Source organism: Procambarus clarkii, chromosome 43, assembly GCF_040958095.1.
Source record: "Procambarus clarkii isolate CNS0578487 chromosome 43, FALCON_Pclarkii_2.0, whole genome shotgun sequence".
Classification (NCBI taxonomy): domain Eukaryota; kingdom Metazoa; phylum Arthropoda; class Malacostraca; order Decapoda; family Cambaridae; genus Procambarus; species Procambarus clarkii.
Genome location: NC_091192.1, coordinates 15,422,829 through 15,444,252, shown reverse-complemented (window position 1 = coordinate 15,444,252; position 21,424 = coordinate 15,422,829). Strand labels below are relative to the sequence as shown.

The 21,424-nt window shown below is 45.0% G+C and overlaps 1 protein-coding gene across 1 annotated transcript in view; it reads right to left on the bottom strand.

The window, feature by feature from the left end:
- Positions 1 to 4,157: 4,157 nt before the first annotated feature.
- Positions 4,158 to 21,424, bottom strand: part of LOC123755789 (endoplasmic reticulum lectin 1) — a 50,563-nt gene continuing 33,296 nt past the window's right edge. The window contains exons 8-11 of the mRNA XM_045738586.2: positions 19,354 to 19,488; positions 14,973 to 15,100; positions 6,117 to 6,261; positions 4,158 to 5,552 (exon numbers count right to left, since the gene is read on the bottom strand). Of these exons, the coding sequence (XP_045594542.1) occupies positions 5,382 to 5,552; positions 6,117 to 6,261; positions 14,973 to 15,100; positions 19,354 to 19,488 (579 nt within the window). The 3' untranslated portion in view covers positions 4,158 to 5,381. The remainder of the gene's footprint in view (positions 5,553 to 6,116; positions 6,262 to 14,972; positions 15,101 to 19,353; positions 19,489 to 21,424) is intronic.

Here is a 21,424-nt window from a genome sequence, read left to right as displayed (position 1 = left end):
GAGAAACAACTATACGACAGTAAGGAGAGAGGCAGAAAGAAATTTTGAAAAAGGGATAGCGGATAAATGTAAAACAGAACCGGGCCTATTCTACAAATTCATAAACAACAAATTGCAGGTAAAGGATAATATCCAGAGGTTGAAAGTGTAACACAGATTCACGGAAAATGAAAAGGAAATGTGTGAAACATTAAATGAAAAGTTCCAAAGTGTGTTTGTACAAAATGAAATCTTCAGGGAACCAGACACGATAAGAATTCCAGAGAACAACATAGAGCGGATAGAGGTGTCTAGAGATGAAGTGGAAAATATGCTAAAGGAGCTCAGTAAGAACAAAGCAGCTGGCCCAGATGGAGTTTCACCATGGGTTCTGAGAGAATGTGCATCTGAGCTCAGCATTCCACTTCACCTGATCTTTCAGGCATCCCTGTGTACAGGAATCGTAGCAGACGTGTGGAAACAGGCTAACATTGTTCCAATCTACAAAAGTGGCAGCAGGGAAGACCCCCTCAATTATAGACCTGTATCATTGACAAGTGTAATAGTGAAAGTATTGGAAAACTAATCAAAACTAAATGGGTAGAACACCTGGAGAGAAATGATATAATATCAGACAGACAGTATGGTTTTCGATCTCGAAGATCCTGTGTATCGAATTTACTCAGTTTCTATGATCGAGCCACAGAGATATTACAGGAAAGAGATGGTTGGGTTGACTGGTGAGAAGGTGGAGGAGGCCAAGACCGTCAGTACCTGTAGCTTCAAAGCGTTATATGACAAAGAGTGCTGGGAAGACGGGACACCACGAGCGTAGCTCTCATCCTGTAACTACACTTAGGTAATTACACACACACACACACACACAGACTAACCAGCCCCCCAGAGAGAATCCTCAGCTGCTGCTGCTGAATGCAAGCTGCACCGGCCGCAGTGCGCCCTCACCCAGCACAAACCCACTCCCTACCCGGGGCAAGCAGGGAAGCCCAAGATCCCCCGCAAACCCCAAAGGCGAGAACACCACCAAGCAATGAAGTCCTCAAACGGTAGCGAGACCCGAACGACCCAGGGAAGATAACCCTGACTGCAAGAGTAGTAGTTACTGGGCACCTAGAGAAGGGAATCCTAGGTGCATGCAGCCCAGTATACTTGTAGGAACACCTAGCCACCACACAACACAGCTGGCAAAGTCACAAACGCAAAGTCAGACAATAAATTGAGGCCAGATAGGAGATGTGACACCTGGCACATCAGTCTAAGAACTGAGGGTGGTGCAGCCTGCTCGCCTGAGCAGGTCCCCCTCCCACCCCCCCCCATCGAGGGAGAGTGAGGCACTAATGAGCAGGGCGCTAGTTGGATGACATGCTGCTTGTTTCACTGATTTCTATTGAGGGGAGTTCTGGGCCTCTGTTCAGACATAGGTTGCAAAATTTTAACCAGTTAAGAGATATGTAATGGTTCACCTACTTTTCTGGGTGCCTGTCCCAGTCTATGGCAGACATGACAAACTCTACATATAGAGAGCTCATATGGTCATTGTTCCCTTTGCCTCTCTGAGAGGGCCAGGTTCTGGTTTGTGGCCAGAACTCCAAGGACTGATGGCACCAAACTAATATGGCACATGTCAGTTTGATAGCTTCAGGGAGCCGACGAGGCTCCCCTCAGAAATTAACGCTCAAGAGTCATATTTCTGATAGGCATTGGTCTGGTCTAGTCTGGTGAGGCTAGGTTAGGTTCTGTGAACTTAGGTTAATAATATAACATTACAACGTAGATTAGATGTTATAAGCTTACCATATAGATGTAGGAAGTTGATTTATTAAGTTGGGATGTTGCTTATTGAAATTTAGAATTTATTATGAACGAACGGGAATATTAGCATCCACAGTTTTTTTTTTTTTGGCTTATATATTAGCAGCAGTTCTGCCTCTCATATATGTGGTGTATTATGGATAAGTTAATTAAGGTTGCTAGATATTATGCTCTAGTTTGGGTTTAGTGGACTGGATTTGGTAATTTAATAGCCTTTAATGCAATGTGGTAATTGTTGAAATAAACTTTAAATAAATGTGTACAGTACAGTACTATGAGATAAGGTATTTTTCAAAGGTAAAATACTGTAGTTACCCATTGATTGCGTCCATTTTCTCTTATGGAATTATTCCTTCTTGGGATGTGATTAGGGGAACTGGATACCTCGGTGGTCTGGCTGGTGTGAGTGATGTATATAATAATAATAATTTATTCACAAGAACATACAATGAGTTGGTGAGATTACTAAAGATTGGTATTTTTACATTCTTGCAAAGCCACTATCACGCATAGCGTTTTGGGCAAGTTCTTAATCTAACATATCAGGTAAGATGAAAACGTGCATTGTAGCAAGGTTTTATATCAACAAATAACAACAATATAAATTGACAGAGGTGATTACACTGGTAAAGAAATATGTCTTAAGTACAGTACTAATATTAGGGAAGTGGGTAGTACAAGATACAGTGTGAGTTTGAAGCACAAGGTAGGAAACTAAGGATGAAATTAGGTACTTTTTGGTTTTACTTTTGAACAGGGCATAGGTTGGACAATTTTTTAATTCATTATGGAGTGAGTTCCATAGACTGTGTCCTTTTATTTACAGAGTGTTTGCACAGATTTAGTCTGAGTGGGGATATCAAAAGATATATTTATTTTTGGAGTGATGCTCATGGGTTCTATTACACCTATCAAGGAAAAGTCTCGGTTCAAGATTAGCATTTAGGAACAAAGTTTTGTACATGTAAATAACATATGAGAATGTATGAAGTGAGTATGTTTAGCATGTTAAGGGATTTAAACAGAGGGGCTGTGTGTTGTCTGAAGACAGTTTGTTATAGTTCTGATAACAGATTTTTGCTGAGTGATGATGGGCTTGAGGTAATTTGCAGTTGTTGAGCCCCATGCACAGGTACCATATGTAAGATAGGGATATATAAGTGCGTAGTATAATGAGAGGAGAGCAGAGTGGGGGAACATAAAATCTGATTTTAGAAACTATATCGACCGTTCAATATAATGATATTGGAGCCTTGCAAAGAGATCTTCAAAGATGAACTTCACAAATGGTCAGAAGACTGACAAATGCTTTTTAATATCTAATTACATTGATATCTAATATCTAATTTAATATCTTTTCTAATTACATTTATTCTCATTTCATTTTTAACTTGTACCCATCATGTTTGCATTTTTTGCTATAGATATTCATTACAATAATAATAATAATTTATTTACAAGGTAAGGTACAATGAGTTGGTTAGATTCCATAAGATTGGTATTTGTACATTCTTGCAAAGCCACTAACATGCTCAGCATCACTCGGAACACGCTACCTATCACTATCACTCACTAACACGCTAATATCTCTCAGAATTTGTTATTGAGCTTTAAAATAAAGGAATTACATGAACACACATGAAGATTAGAGGTTTATCTTTAATTTACCGTTGGTCGAATGTACCAAAGCGTAATAACGACAAAAATTCAAGGATATGTGGGGAGGAGTTGCCATATTGACTGTTGCAATGGAGTGATCATTGTTTCACAGTAATGCAACGGCAGTTTGCTGACCGACGAGTGTCAATGTGAATACGTACTAGTTTCTTAATTAGCTTTGCAATGGTGCATTTACCTCTCTAGACACCAAGAGTGTACGTTTATATAATTGATTTAAACAATGGATGCACACATTCATGTATGTTAACCAATGAATTTGATATGGAATGGAGTCTAGTTTAATATACATGACATATGTCCTCAGTCGTATTCAATAACTTAGATCTTGTGGCAACATATGCTTTTCGACCTTTGAAATACAGTGGTTTTGGGGGTAAAATTGAAGTCTTATAGTATTTTTGAACACCTACTAGAGCTTATGGCTGGCCGTCTGGTTTGGGTAAAATTTGACCAATCGCCATTTTCACTAATTTGCATATTTTCGGTATAAAAAGTCATAATTAAAAACTCAAAATGAGTGCAATGAGCCAGAATTCAGCTAAAAAAAATATGGCTCAAGTCATATTTCTGATATTTTCGATATTTTGAAAACTGTAGGTCAATTTAGGAAAAATCTGACCAATCACCATTTTCACTAATTTGCACATTTTTGGTATAAAAAGTCATAATGTAACCACTGTGCTGCGCACCTTTAATCTTAGCACTTGAAAAAATATGTTTATTGTACAGGTGATCTTACTGGTAACCAGGCTTCACTTTGATAAATGTTGCCATTCCTTATGATGGTTCTTCTCAAGCTAATCATTGGCAATGCATGCTCTAGAAACAGTACAGCCAAGACTACACAAGTCTAAAACTCTCCCAATTACAAGACCATTTCCAGCACCGAGTGCCAGCAACAATTCACTCGCTCACTAGCAACAACAACAACAAATATAAGTCCTTCATCCACAAATTACAGAGTAATAACATTACTTGCACCTATTTTATATGTACTGAACATTGTACATTATATATATAATTTTATAAATGTACAGCATTTGACATTTATCTATAAAATGTCACTTTATATAGCAGATATCCAAAGAAAACTTGTTTAATTAACACCGTCCAAGAGAGCACCAAGCAGTGAAGTACACCCCCAGTGTGAGAGCATCACGACAAATAAGCCAACAGCACCAGCTTACAGTTACACACACACTGCTCATAATTGTGGAGCAGGTTATACCAAAGTACTTAGAGAGATACAGCCAGTGAAAATTAAAAAAAAAAAAAAAAATGTAAAGTTAGATGTGATGCTACTGTACTAGCACAAGATATAGCACTAGTCCTAGGCCAAGATTCACTAAGCACTTAAATGTTCACTTACGAGACCTCTACACCTCTCCTCAACCATGGCTGCTTAGTTTACATTTATTGAACAGTTTGTGTGCTCCAAAGTGCTAAGAGATTGTCTATAACATTGGGGGTACAAAGATGGCAGACTGTTTAATAAATACAGACTATGCTGCCATGATCAAAGAAAGATACAGATATCATAAGTGGAGGTGTAAAGGTTTGATGAATCCTGTTCTGGCTCACATGTCAATACAGTACTGCCTCTCACAGGAAACCCAACTTGCTCTTTGTGAAAAACAACACATATCAAACTGAAGCCCAAGATTACCAGCTAATGACACTTTCACTATAATATAATGGTCCCTGTTATCTACTCTTCATATCTGCTTCAAGACCACCTCAAGCAGTGTAAGGTGAACGTCACCTCAATTATATTGACTAAATATTTCTACCCTGTTTACCCATTTACATCTGAATGCAGCCTTAAGTGCTTACGTGAGCCCAGCTGGAAGGTTCCCTTGATTGCAAAAGGCACGATATTTTGTCTACTGGCATCACTCATCATCATCTTTGTCATCGTACTCCTCGTAATCCTCATCCTCCACTTTATGGATCACTCCTTTGTGCGAAGTAAACTGTTGAGCATGATCGTCCTGATCAATATCCTTATTTGAAGCACCCGAGTCAGCCATGTTCTCACCGGAGGCACCAGAATCACTCGTATCCTAAAATAATCCAAGTACTGTACAGTAAAATAAACCAAAATATTAAAATTTGGCTGAACATGTTCTAATACCAAATTTAATGAACATTGCAAATAAATGTATAAGTTCTGGAACACTCAGGTATGATAAACAGCAGCAAGTCTTTGTCTTACTGCCTGGCTCAATAGATAAATCCCAATAAGCAATACTAAGCTCAATATATGCATGTTGAAGAGCAAGGTTACACAATGTGAAAACCGCCAACTTGTTGATGGTTAATAGTTATCCCAAGATAAGGTCTGCCGAGAAAGTTTCCGATTCCAAATTTGATTCCGATTCGATTGACAAAACCATGGCTATGTCCAGTAAGTTGCTGGAAGATAGTTGGAGAGAGATGAAATTTTAGAGAAACTAGTTAATGCATTCTACTATCACATACAACATTTAAACCTTTAAACAATGGTTATACTGTAGTCTCTAAACTTAAAAAGAACTTTTATGAGCAAGAGACCATGGCTGATTCCCAGAGTCATAGCCATGGGTTTATGCGGATCACCATTAACATGCTAGGCTCTCGTCAGTTACCTGCGAGTCTTCTGTTCCCGTGGCTAGGGTGAAGAGTCCCAGCTCATCAGCATGCTGAAGCAGAGGGCAGATGATGGATGTTTCAACACCAAGGGTGTACTCACAGGTCTGTGGCTCCAGCAGATATAGTGTCACAGAGCTTGGACTGGAAAGTCAGGTAGTACATACAAAAACATGAACTTATACATCAAGATGTATACATAAGTTTCCATAAACAGCCTAACTTGTATTTATAAAGAAGGGCATTTCTGAGGAAACCTTTTCCAGCATATAAAGTGTAACCTACTAATAGAGAAGTCTGCATAATTTGAGCATTAATTACGTCATCAATGAACTAGTTGTCTAGATGTACGAGAGTGAAAACTGTCAAAATGTTTCACTTGTATAGTATCCACTCAATTTAACGACCTCTTTTATACCAATCTCCCGGTAATAACGACCGGTTTGGGAGATCGGTATCTGGAGCCTCGTATACCGGTCTGGTGGTCGATATTACCGACGGTCGGTATTGAGTTTGTTTTGGCATCGGCGGCCCCTCACATGGCAACCAGGCCACTGACCTCGATCATCCAGAGTGGTATATTAAAATCTTAACTTTCTTTTAAAATTATTCAGTTTTATGAAGAAAATTATAAATTATTATTAATAAAATATTTTAAAACAATTGTTATTAAGCAAAATTCTTTGTTTTCTTATTAAATACCTTTTATAGTATAGGCAATAGGTATTTTTTTTCCCACGGACCTAGAATGTACTGTGCCTGGCCATGTGACCGCATTGTTTATTGTGAACTCGCACGGCTGAGAGCAATGTCTCAGAATATTAGCCAGAGAAAATTAGATTCAGACAAAAATAGATAAATTCATGATTTCAACGGTTCGTGAAAGCACCCACTGGGAATTCAACAAGTCATGCAGCATCTGCTGGCAACGAGTGCCCTACAAGCCATGCTGCACCCACCGATGCTGAATTCCCATCAACAAGTCGTGCAGCCTCCGCCGGCAACGAATGCTCTGCAAGCTACGCTGCACCCGCCGATGCTAAATAAGATAATAGGGAAGATAAGGTAAGGTAATTATCAAAAGGAGGCACCAAACCGGGAAGGCTATGTAGCACCATCAAAGTGCGAAATAATCAGAGGGCGATAAATATCACCAAGAATGCCAATGGAGAACAGAAACGCATAACGCGAACGATATCAAAAGTATCTGATTGGGGCCTCGTAGCCTGGTGGATAGCGCGCAGGATTCGTAATTCTGTGGCGCGGGTTCGATTCCCGCACGAGGCAGAAGCAAATGGGCAAAGTTTCTTTCACCCTGAATGCCCTTGTTACCTAGCAGTAAATAGGTACCTGGGAGTTAGTCAGCTGTCACGGGCTGCTTCCTGGGGGTGGAGGCCTGGTCGAGGACCGGGCCGCGGGGACACTAAAGCCCCGAAATCATCTCAAGATAACCTTCACCAAGAATTCTATCAAGGGACAAGTGACCGCAAGGGACAGTCGGAAAGCAAGACACACACTCCCTGGAAGTCGGGACATTCGACAACGATATGAACATCTGTAAGGGGGACAACACAATTTGGATAATAAGGAGCAGGGCAGCGCTCTATTAAGTGACCATGAGTTAAGCGAGTATGGCCAATCCGCAGCCTTGCTAAAGCAGTTTCCCACCGCCAGTTACAGTGGTAGGAGGAAGGCCACGGGGAACACACAACGTTTGAGAGTACGCAGCTTGTTACCAACTACAGAGGACCAACAACCCTGCCAACAGGCAAGGATGGAGGAATGAATAACAGGATAGAAGTCGGAATAAGGAATACCTTTACGGGAGATGGGACAAGAACGGATAGCTTCCCTAGTGGCAGCATCCGCACGCTCATTTAAAGAAACACCAATATGGCCGGGAACCCAGCAAAACTCTACTGATTTAAATTTACTAGAAATAAGAAACAGCCAATGTTGAATTTCAATGACCACCGGATGGACAGGATTAACCCCTTAACTGCGTTGCCTCCAAATATGACACCCCCGCAGTGCGCAGGAAATAAATTCTCTCTAAAAAAAAAAAAAGAATTTTTTCCAAAGTGTTAAAAACCCTTCCCTGAGTATGGGTACGTAAAAAAAAAAAATTGAAATTGTACTTACTTCGGCTGCTATGGGGTCCGTAAGTTGGGGCGTGAAGTCATCATTCCCCATTCGCCCATGACGTACGCTCCCGGGGTGGGGCGCGCGAGTTGCCGCGGATATATTTTTGTTAATTTTTTGCGCACAGTTCCAAATACATTTTATTTGTTTTTACATGCTAATCCTATGTATAATGAACACGTACACTATATTATGGCAGTAAAACATCGGTACTGTCCAAAGGCACTGTGTTACGTGCAAGACACTTGTGTACACGTATGTTGCACATATTTACCATTTATCATGCTAATTTATGTATATATACAATCTATTTACACACTATACACTGTCACACAGTATATACATTCACCATCAGCACACACAGAACTCCGCGAGTGTGAGCTGCCACACCCAGCCAGCCAGTCCGCCCTCTCTCCTCCAACATCGTACTCGCCATCACCCCTCCTCCCACCATACTCACTATTTATATTACACTATTTACATATGTTATGTATACCTATCTACATGTTTTATTCACCAGAACTATGCAAGTAAGCCAGTATTGTGTCCAAACAGTACAGTTGCCACCATACACTGCATGAGAAATCACACAGCAGACGACGCTACGATTACGTCACCTCCCTCACAAAAATAGCTCCTCCCAACATACTTTTGTTGCTGTTATTATACAATATACACACACTTTATATACCCATGTACATATGTGTTCCCCATAGTGAACCACTAAGCTAGTATGGTGAGCAAAACAAGAGTGGCTCCCACACACAGTGGAGGCTACCTCAATTCTCTCCCTCCCTCCCTCACCAAAATTCCTCCTTGCACAATACTACGCACAATGCTAATTATAACCACAATCCTGGTCACTAATTCCTGTAAATGAATAATTGACCACACGTTTATTTTGAAAAGGAACCTAAGTCATTTGAAGATTCCTAGATGGACAAAATAATGCTGTGGTGCCATGACTAGCGCTGTGAACATCGTGAACAGCTTTGAATCACTGATATTTGAACATTGTTCCCAGTCATTATCACACTCAGGCTCTTCTATAATACTATCATGGCTAAATAATACAGATTATATATATATTTTGACATTATTAGGCGATGCTATGGTCACACGCTGAACTGCAGTGCTGTGCGCTCATACTGTGTGCGCCGGCCTTGGTTGCTCACTACTGAGGCTCCAACACCCGGGAATGTGGACCACGATTTTTTTAAAGATGGCGTCTGTTTACAAGAGCCCTGAGGAAGCTGATGTGAACCCCACGTAGCCGCGGGAGTTTTGAATGGAACGTGAAAAATAAAAATACCCGGAGGCGCGTTGCGCAAACCAGACGTGGGCCTGCAGGCGCGTTGCGCAGTTTAAGGGTTAAAGGACCCCAGCGTCATGAGGGCACTATGAGAGTCAACTACAACCACAAAGGAAAAATGACAATGAGAAAGCAAGAGACGGAGAGCATAGAGAATAGCATAAAGTTCCGCTGTGAAGATGCTAGCCTCTGAAGGGAGGCGACACATATAAGTGCGGTCAGGAAAAACAACAGAGTAGCCCACACTGTCCGCAGACTTAGACCCATCAGTGAAGATGGAAATAGAGTGGGAGTGTGAAGAAAAGTGCTCAAGAAAAAGGCGTTTCAGAACCATAGGAGGGGTAAAAGCTTTGGCGATGCGGGTCAAGGACGTACAAGACTTTGGAAGAGGGACTCTCCACGGAGGGGAGGAACAATACGAGGAGAAACATTAGAAATACGAACAGAAAGAGAATCCTGTAAGCGAGATAACCGGACAGAAAGAGGGAGGCAATGAAGAGGAACAAGAACCACAGGAGGGGTAAAAGTTAAAGCACGACAGAGGCGAGAGGAAGGATGTTAAGGACCGCGCAAATAGCGAAGACGGTAGCGATCGCGGAGGTCCTGGAGAGAGAGGAAGCCCGTGTCAACATACAAACTGAGGGCGGGAGTCGAACTAAAGGCACCAGAGCTGAGACGCAACCCAGTATGGTGCAAAGCATCAAGACAGCGAAGAGGAGGAGTGCAAACAGAGGAGCGTGCGCCTATCTGCCCCCATGAAGTATGGGACAAAACCTTAAGGAGGTTAAGGGCCTTAGAACATTCAACTCGGAGGTAAGAGATATGGGCTGACCAAGACAAATGAGTGTCAAAGATTAACCCCAAAAGCTTAACGGAATCCCTGTACATAAGGGGCTGACCATAAAGCGACAAAGAGGGACGAAGAACGACATGATTCCAAGTAAAAGTCATTGCACAAGTCTTAGTAGTAGAGAACTTGAAGCCATGATCGGTGGCCCAAGATGACACAGCATCAATTGCAAGTTGAAGCTGCCGTTGAAGGAGAGGCGAATCACCACCCTGACAGCAAAGGGCAAGATCATTGACATAGAGAGCGGAGAAGACGCTTGAAGGAAGAGAGGAAAGAAGACCATTGAGGGCAACCAGAAAAAGAGGAGTGCTCAGAACACTACCTTGGGGGTACACCCTCATACTGCCTAAAAGGGGTAGAGAGAGTGGTACTAAGCCGCACACGAAAGGAACGACAAGAGAGGAAACTCTGGAGGAAGAGAGGGAGATTCCCACGAAGGCCAAAAGAATGAAGTTGAGAAAGAATATGATACCGCCAAGTAGTGTCGTAAGCCTTTCCAGGTCAAAAAGGACGGCAACAATGGAGGTCTTCGCAGCAAAAACCGTACGAATATAGACCTCCAAGTTCACCAGGACATCCGTTGTGCTGCGGCACTTGCGAAAACCAAACTGAGAAGGGAAGAGGTGGTGATAGTGTTCTAAGAACCACATCAAACGAACGTTAACCATACGTTCAAAGATCTTGCAGACACAACTCGTGAGGGCAATAGGGCGGAAGTCCTTGGGGATGACCCGAGAGACCCTGGTTTCCGAACAGGGAGGACAACAGCATCGAGCCAGTCCTCAGGGACTGACGACGACTCCCAGACCCAATTGTACAGACTCGGTAAATACTGAGACGTGCATGGAGGGAGATGGGCGAAGCATTTCATAATGAATGCCATTGGAGCCTGCTGTCGTAGAACTGCAGAGGGCCAGGGCTGACTGAAGCTCAGAGAGAGAGAGAACTGATCATTATAAGGAAGGCGAAGATGAGTACAGAAATTTAAAGGACGAGATTCAAGAATAGGCTTACAAAGAAGGAAGGATTGGAGAAGATGAGAACCAGAACTAACAGATGAAAAGTGGGAACCCAGTTCGGTCGCGACCTGCAACGGGTCCGCCACAAGAGCACCACGGAGGCGAAGGACCGGCAAGACATCGGGAACGAACTTACCCGCAATCTTGCTGATACGCTTCCAGACCAGTGGTAGAGGAGTTTCGGACGTAACGGTGGAGACATAAGTCATCCAGCAAGCACGTTTAGCCGCATGGATGATCCTACAGGCCACCGCACTCACCTTTCGAAACAGAAGAAAAGACTCAACTGTCTGCCGGCGGCAATGTCTCTTCCAGGCCGCATGCTTACAGCGGACAGCCCGAGCACAGTCCACATTCCACCAGGGAACGCACTTCCGCGTTCCCAAGAGGAAGAGCGAGGAATAGAGCTGAGGGCAGTGTCAAAAACAGTGTCATGAAAAAGAAGGAGGGCGCGAGGGAGAGACCCGAAATCTAAGGAAAGGGATGACGAGCACAGAGAAAGATCGAGACAGGAAAGGGAGCGAGTCCGAGAGTCCAAATGAGTGGGCTCACCTAAATTCAGAAGGGGCAGAGAAGAAGAGAGGATGAAAGGTTCAAGGAGGCGACCCCGGGTGTTTGTCAGCACATCACCCCAAAGGGCATGACGACAATTGAAATCACTCAGCAGGAGCACAGGCTCCGGCAAGGAGTCTAGGAGGTGTTTAAGATCGGGAAGAGAAAGTGGGACAGTCGGGGGAAGATATATGGAACAAACCGTGTACCATTTACGCACAAAGACACGGGCAGCAGAACAGTGGAGAGGCGAGGAAAAAAGTAAGGGGACAAAGGGAACATCGGAGTGAATCAAGAGAGCAGAAGAGTTATGGGTCCCAGCAACAGCTGGGTTGGGGGAGAGAAAAGAATAGCCACGGAAGCGACCAGGACGAGCACCAAGCATCGGCTCCTGGAGACAGACACAAAGGGGTGAAAACTGAAATTAAGAGTTGGAGGTGAAGGAAATTGGCGTAATACCCATGGATGTTCCATTGAAGAATAGACATTGGCAAAGAGAGAAAGGATAGCAACAGAGAGCAAAGAAGAAACAAAGGTGAAAAAGGAACACAGCACATTAAAATAAGCACAGGGTCAGGATCAGGGTCAGCAAAGTTAGGGTTAGGGGGCATGGGTAAACCAAGTAAAGATGGAGGGAAAGAAGCGGGAAGACAGACCAGAGGTGGACGAGCAGGGTCTGGAGGAGGAGGGACAGAAAGAGGGGAGTGCACCGCAGTAAGGGCAGTAACGGAGATGGAACTGGGGACTAAAGAAGCCTCCATAGTAGGAACAGGGGGCACCACCACCGAAGCAGGAGGAACGATAGAATCAGAAACAGGGGGTGAAGAAGAAAGCGAAGCCTCCTTACCTACCGGGGAGGAGGAAGGAGAGGAGCCAGGTTTCCGCTTCTGACTCAAAGAGACAGGCATCCCAGCAGCAATGTACTGGGCAACAGACTTCAGCGTCTCAATAGGAGAAGAAGAGCGAGAGCGAACAACATGACCACCAAGAGAGCGATGGACATCGGTCCGCACAGTCAGGCGGCGTGGAGAGCCAAGAGACAGAGGAGAATGATGGGAAGGAGGACCAGAGGGAGAGGAGAAAGAAGACACAGGAGACATGACAGACTGGGTAGAAAGGGGAACCTTAGCCAGAGAACCAGGAGGGGGACCCTCCGGGACAGAATGAAGGGTAACAGGGGAGGTGGTGGTGGGCGTGTCCAGGTCTAAGACTTGGAAACGGTTGCGAGAGTGAGGAAGGTGGGAAGGACGAGGAGAGGAAGAGCGCACCAGGCGAGCATAAGAAACGCCAGCGAAAGAAGGGAGACGATGAACTTGGCGCCGAGCCTCGGGAAAAGACAAACGATCCCGGTGCTTCAAGTTGAGGACGGCTCACTTTTGTAACGTATACACGTGCTGGAGAAGATAGGGTGGGCCTCACCGCAGTTGAGGCAGCAGGCCTGGGGAGAAGTGCACTCCAACTTAGAGTGACCCTCGCCTCCACACATGGGACAGAGAGAGACAGGACTAGAGCACTTGAGGGCACCATGTCCAAACCTCCAGCACTTATTGCAGAGCCGAGGAGACGGAATATACTCCTGAACGGAGCATCTGGAACTAGCAAGAATGACAGAAGGCGGAAGGGTAATCTTAATCAAAGGTAATCTTCACAACCCGAAGGGGCAGACAGCGATGACCACGAGGGGGACAAGTAAACGTATCCACCTGGAGGACAGAATGACCCTGGGCTTCAAGGACATGCTTGATATCCTCGTGGCAGTCCTTTAGATTCCTAACACCGGTCGCAACATGGTGCGGGAGGAGAACAGTGCCAACACTGGCATTTAACCGAGCGTTCTTGGAGACCCGAACAGGGGTCTCGCCAAGGCAGGATAAGGCGGCCAAGCAGGTGGCTGCATCCTGAGAAGGAGCAGCAACAACACGGGTACCAAGACGGGTGGGGTTAAAGGTAAAATAGGCATCTACGGAATCTACAAGATGCCTATGAAGGAAAAAATCATCAGGAGTTGAATCCAAAGGATGGAGGTCAAAGTACTTAGTCCACGTAGCAGGACCAAGCAAAGCATGGTACGAATTAGTATGGGAAGGGAGGATACGAGAGTGGCCGTGGCGGGGACGGCGATGAGAACCCTTAGAGAGAGACGGGTCAAAAAGTGCAGTAGTCACAATAAGAGATGGAACCATGCAAGGGGACGAGACGGTCACCACAGCAGGCTTGGGGCTCGACCCAACCACAGAGTAGGGAGGGGAGCAGGGAGGAAGGGTCTGAGCCTAAACCGGGCCCTGTAGCGGTGGCTACAGATCCCAGTCTTCCAGGACGGTCCGACTCAGGGTCCTGGTCGCCCACCCCATGAGCCTGGGTAAGAGAAGTCGTGTCGTCATCCATGCAGCAAACAAAACAAAAAAGTTTGGGACCTGGAACCAAGGGATACCACCCACCAGGGCAGCCAGGGAGGCCGAGCGTGGGTCACACATTACCACCTCCCACAGTGGTCACACATTACCACCTCCCACAGTGGTCACACATTACCACCTCCCACAGTGGTCACACATTACCACCTCCCACAGTGGTCACACATTACCACCTCCCACAGTGGTCACACATTACCACCTCCCACAGTGGTCACACATTACCACCTCCCACAGTGGTCACACATTACCACCTCCCACAGTGGTCACACATTACCACTGCATATAATGATCAAGAATACTTACCTCCCATTCCAAGAAGGTAAACTATGAAAAATACAAATTATATGGATAAAAATGGTAAATACAAATACATTGTCTATTTTTTCTCACACACATGCAACTTAAAATATTTGTTTGATAAAGAAAAATATAAGCACATTTTTAAAAGAATATATTCCAGCCTTCCAGAAATCTCATCACTATATTTAAAAATCCAAGTCAAGACCTTGGTGGAATAAAGTGTCCAATTATTAAAGCATTAAAAAATTTCCATAACAAAAATGGCTCACCTGTTTGATTCCTTACACTTAAGCTTGACCTCGACCTGTCTTGGCTTACCCGTCAAGTCACACATTGTACCCCCAGAGTAAAAGTGTGACACGTGTCTCTTGCCCGGCTTGTACACCTTCTCTGGATTCTAACATTATAAAATAAAAATACTTTCAGAAAATTATCAAATTTGAGTGACTACTTATCACATGTAATATGTCCTGAATCAAAATATATCTGGCATCAAGTAAATATGAGATGCATTATCAATAAATTTTTATATAAAACCAGCATTGAATGTAATGAAATGCCTATTTTGGGGGAAGCCCTGGTGGCTCCCTGAAATTATCTTGTTGAGATGGCTCCCAACTACTAGATCACATCGGCCTTAGAGTTCAGTTCAGCCTAACTGAGACTGGGATCAGAGCCAGAACCTGAGCCCCAAACCCCATCCCTCACCCCCTGTTCCTCACAAGAGGTGCAGGGAGCAGGTGACACTCTTCCACCTCACCAGGAAAGGCACCCCAAAAATCAGCAAACTAATACAAATCACTGCTAAGGTTCAAAAGAGACCAAAGCCTCACAACCTGCCGAATGAACTCCTCAACAATGTAAATAAATGATTAAATCTCCTGAAACAAGCATCCACTCATTTGCCCCACCCCTCCCACTCACATGGGGAGGGAGGGGAGGCCACAGCTTACGCTGTCCACAACCCGAGCAGTTAGTTCCGGAGCAGATGCACACACAAACACCCCCAATGGATGACCTGGAAGAGACAAGGGAATCTGGGAGCCACTGGGACTCACCCACAAATTGCCATTTAATTACTCTCAATGCTGGTTTTCTGGGGGGAGGGGCCCCTTGTGGCTTCCCCTTGTGGCTTCCTGATGCTAACTACCCATGGAGAATAAAAAACGGCCACACTAGAGGCGCCACAAACACCGGCTTAGTAGCAATTTAAGGTAAATGCTGTGCAAGTTCTTGTACTATTTTGTATTTCCATTTTTCCCATTGCATTTCAGGGAAAAGTGTATTAGTCGATGACCCCCACCATCGACTCATACAAAGCCAGTCGTTGGGGTAAGCCAGAACCCAAACCCCCCTAACAGATGCAAACGGGTCATCGCAACCCAGGTAAAGCGTGTGAGAACATGAGGCGCCGGAGTCAAGCCGAATGGAAGACAACGAAAGCAGTAAGCCTGCCGCCCCACGACAAAACTGAGCCAGTCCCTGAACCCCAGATGAATTAGGACGTGCCAATATGCATCTCTGAGGTCAAGGAACACCATCCAAGCACCCGGCTCCAAAAGTCCACAGACCTGGGACAGAGTGGTTATCTGAAAGGAGGGGAAAAAAACTCAGGGGGTTCAGACGGGACAAGACCAGAATGAACTGCAGATCCCCACAGTCCCGTTTCGAAACTGGAAACAGGCAGGAAACCCACCTGAGGGACACCGTCATTTCGACTTTGCCTAAGTGTACCCACTCCAGGATGACCCGACAGAGCGCAGGGAAAGAGGACTGCCCCGCCAGTCCCAAATCCCCCAAAGGAAGGGGAGCCACACAAACGCAATTGCAGGCCAAAGGAAACGACCCAAACTGCCCATGAAGCATGGGACCAGGCAAGAGCAAGCAGGGCAAGCCACCCCCACCATCGACCCGTCAATGGTTACGGGTTAAGGGTTGTAAGACAACCCTTACAAGAGCCAAACCAATGTGCAGAGCGAACGTGCCAGGGCCTACGCGAACTCCAAAGAATGAGTGCGCACCGCCTGCCAGCACACGAGGCAAGAACAAAGAACATTTATTCCGCCTCCTTCAGAATTGGGACAAACAACTTCAAGGCAGCTCACCAAGGCATGCGCACCTGACACAGGTCCGGCACCCAACATCTCCTCATCCTCCTCAAGCTACTCCGAAGACAACTTGAGCAGGGAAAAGAAACGCAAAACCGAAGCAAAGTATCCCCGGGCACCCAAATCCTCAGCTACCAGGGATGCCGAAAGGACGGGAACCTGCACGTGAAGCTGCACCTGGCCAATATCCTTGGGAAAAATGGGGATGAATAAGCACTCATTAAGGTGCTCCAACTCACCACCCCCAGGTAAACCTGAACAACCGTAGAAGTTTCCCCTCTATTCAAGCATGCTGTTCCAACAGAACGAATGCCATGCCCACAAAGTAAAGAAAGGGCAGTCTGCCAACCAGGATGACTCTGGCACCTCATAACACACCCAATAAGAAAAAACAGAACCGAACTCAAACGAGGACGGGTCCATTATCGAGGCCAAATCCGGGTCATGCAGGAGGTACGCCGCAATGGCTTCCCAATCCTCCTCAGGCGGGATGCGGGAAATCGAAAACCTCCAGAAGGAAGGGACTGAAGAACCCGAGGAAACCTGGAACTGAACCCGGGTAGGAGCAGAACTCATCAAATTCGTACAGGGAGGGGAGGTAAGAAAACCCCTTCCCCTGCAACAACAAGCCCCACGCCAAGGATACCAACACCCGAGAAGGGTCAAACTGAGCTCAAGCAACCCCCACCCCCCACCCCAAGTCAACTGCTCCCAGCTCCGGGATCCTCCACGCCAGGGGCCCAGGGCAGAGCCGTCCTCTAAACCCTCTGCCCCTAAAAAAATGGCAGAGTCCACTGGAAAAGCTGGGAAAAGGGGGGGAGGGCACTGGTGCCCCGGCCGGAGGAGCAGGCTCGAATGCCTCTGTCACCAAACCGGATGGGGTAGCCCCCAAGACCACCCAAGTCTCACCAACATCTAAACCCTGCCCCGACTCCAAAACCCTCAGATGTTTGGGAGCTGGCAGCAGGGGAAGGACAAGGGAGCGTGGACAAAACCAAAGTTGAAGCAACTAACGCCCCAAAGTCCGGGTGCCTAAAACCAAAGCGGGTCAGCCGCGGGGCATCCGGAAAGGCAACCAACCTAGCGCGTTACAGCAACCGAAACCTTGCATGCAACACCGAAGCCGCCTGCACCCGATTATCAGTATCAGTGGACTGGGTGAATTGGAACACCAGCAAGAAACACCACTCACAGGACTCCGAGTCAGAGGTGTCATCGACCCAACAGACAGCACGATGGAGGCAAAACCAGTGAATGTCACCCTGAGACAAGGGGACAGAGCAACCTTCAAACAATGCAGTTTTCCAGGGCCCTTAGGCTGACTGCTAAGGGAAGCTCAGGCAAGGTACTGCTAACTGGTTGGCCCAAACTACTGTAAGAACAATTAAAGCTAAACCCCTGCTACGTGTACAATCACGGGGACCTAGCGGGGGACCACCAGAATAACAGAGGGTGAACAATGACAAAGGGGCAGACCCCACCCCACCAGGCAACAAACAAAAACAAAAAGAAAACCCCCACAAAAGCATGTCTCCAGGAGGAACAGAACTGGCCACTGTGATAATAAGTGACAAGCTGCACAGTACTTTGCAGACCCAGTGACGATACTACCCCTTATCCAAGGTCAAACCATGGCTATGAAAATCCCAGCTGACCCCAAGGGTGGAAAATCACCAATCAGCAAAAGATCCCTACGGAGATAGTCCCTGAATGACTTGTGGAAGATAAACCCAAGCTGCAAGTGCAGTACTTACAGGGCACCTAGGGAAGACGGCTCTAGGCGCATGCAGGCCCAGTACTGTACTTCGTGAATTACTCCTGGTGCGCACACCACCACACAGCAGAGCAACACTGCAAAGGCACGGCACTGCATAGACAGGAGCCAGAGTCGATCAACTGCCACTCAACACAACAGTCTCAGAACTGGGGTTGGATGGCTGGCACGGGGATCTGGGTCTCCCCCCCCCCCCCCATCCCCCGGGCGGAAAGAGCTGTGCAGACAGTAGTGGGGCAGCAGTTGTGACATCATGCTTGGTTGCTTGTTTTCGGATTGGGGAGTTCTGGTTGATAGTTTGGCTTTCGGTAGCAATTTTGAACCAGGTGGAGTTTGTTTTGGGATGCATACCTTTCTGGGTGCCTAATCTGGTCGATGGCAGACATGGAATGCTTCCAACCACACGGAAGTTTCAATAGGCCATTGCTCCTCGTGCCTCTTTGAGGGGGCCAGGTTCTGGCTCATGGTCTCCGATAGGCAAGAACTCCAATCGAATTGACTGATGCCACAGTCTAATACATACACATCAGCTTGGTAAGCTCCGGGGAGCCGGAGGGGCTCTCCACAGAAAAGACCTCTCCACATTTCCCTGTAATCACCAATAGATAAACACCCAGTTATGCATCAACATATCTACTGTATTAATCGGTCACCTAATATGACAACAGGGCTCAACTGGACATTCTACACACACCAGATTCCTACATCCTTTTTTTTTTTTTTAATTTAAAATTAACCTATAGTGGAGTTGTACCAAAATCTACTTACTTTTTCCAGCCACTTCTTGTGCTGCTCTACATTAAATGCTCCCAGAAGAATGATCACCCGGTCCCCTTGACGATTCTCGTGGTACTGCTCAACCTTGCGACCATAACAGAACTCATACTTCCACCACCCAGAGCCCTCGTGTGCAGGAGAATGAAGAAGTATTAATTAATGTTTATGTATACATTAAAGCTATGAGATGCTTTCTTTCAAAATATTTATTCCACTCCAAGCCCTGAAGTCTCATTCTTATTTAATATATAATACTGAGACTTTACTTCTGGCAAAGTTTGAAATAAAGAATATTAATGATGTATACACCATTAAGGAAAGAAACTGGCAAGTTTCTTATGAAACTTCATAAGAAAGCCTAAAGTTAATACTGTACCTTGTTAAAAATATATATACTGTACAAGATTTCAACAAATTATGAAAAGCATTTTCCTGAGCAGATCACTCGGTCCTTCAATAAGGTCAAATCTGCTGTGTCTGCAGAACTGAGTCATGTACAGTCTGGCAGGTCAGTATTTTGACTCCTGCCAGACTATTTTGAAACTATAATCCCTTTCAAGCTTTCCTTCACTTCGAGTGACCACCAACAGAGCATTTTCACAAGCTACCAACTGGCCCGCCTGGCCACCTCCACAAAATGCCATCAGGTTGCAGCACCACATCCACAACAGTGTTTTTCTGACCCAAACCACCCCACATACTTCTCAACACAAAGAAACTACACAGTTGGGAAGAGATGACACAAGAATGGGAATAGGAGCAACCTAGTGATCTCCTTTGATAGGAGTCTTGCATATTTATTCAAAGACATATAGGGTCTCGGTAGTACAGTCGGGTTCATTCTTGACTTTCAATCGGGAATTCCGGGTTCAAATCCTGGGTGGGACAGAACTGGTTTGGGCAAGTTTCTTATCACCTAATCATGCCCCTATTCACCTAGCAGTAAATAGGTACCCAGGAGTTAGTTGGCCAGCTGTGCGGTTGCCTCCTGGGAAAGGTCAGTAGTCTGACCTTGGGAAGGACCTCGATATAAGCCTATCATGTATATATACTGTCACACAATTACCCTTCATAGCAGGGTAAACTGCTTCTCCACTATCACTTTCGCCACTCATATATACATCACAGCGAAGATAATGCAAGATCTATAGACCTAAGTGTCTATCAAAGCTGTACATAGCCTGTAAATGTACATTCACTTGATAGTGTGAGAATCCTTGCTCCTGTCAGCAACTCTACCTGCCACATTGGTAGTTAACCTGCTGGCTCCTCGTTTACCTACTGGTTCCGAGCCGATGACACAAGATGTGGTGTCACTAGACAGGTACTGTATATATACAGGTAGCGGGAGTTAATACGTTAGTCTCTCCAGGTGCTCCAGGTTAACAGCTCACTGTTTATGTCTTGCAGAAGGAGCTCATTCACAGGTTGTGGTGTTGGGTAAATATATTTTTTGTAGCCTTATTTGTTTGTATATAATTTGTTCTGAGCCTTAAGAGTAACTTTTCCATTATTGTATTTTGTTATTTCCATTTTTTGTGTTATAAGTTGAGTATTAAAGTTAATTATTTTATTTTTTGAATTAGTTTATATTTTTTGAGTATTTTGCTTGATACTTTAATTCTTGCCCATCATATTCACACTGCAAAAGCATAATGCATTTTTTTCTTTAGTGTCTCTGAAGCATACCACCTGCTGGGTATTGTCGCAGTACCTTTTCATGTAACAATACACTGGCTGCCTGTCCTCAGACACAATGACTAATTATTATATTAGATTACACAATAGAATGCATTTTGTGCATACAGTATTTTGATACTTGAAAAAAATCACTTGGAAAAATAGTATGCTGTTAAATATTTTGTTGAATTTTTTTTACATTCGTTTGTACGTATAACATTCCAAAAGCAACTACTATACGTTTAGAGACCAGGACTCCGCATGGATAGAATTTGTCCCCATTTTTCAGCCATTGTGCTGAACCAAAGTTTCCTACCAGATCAGACAAGTTATGGTTCATCTGGAGATTTGTAACAGCAGAATTCCACTGTTAGCATAAGCC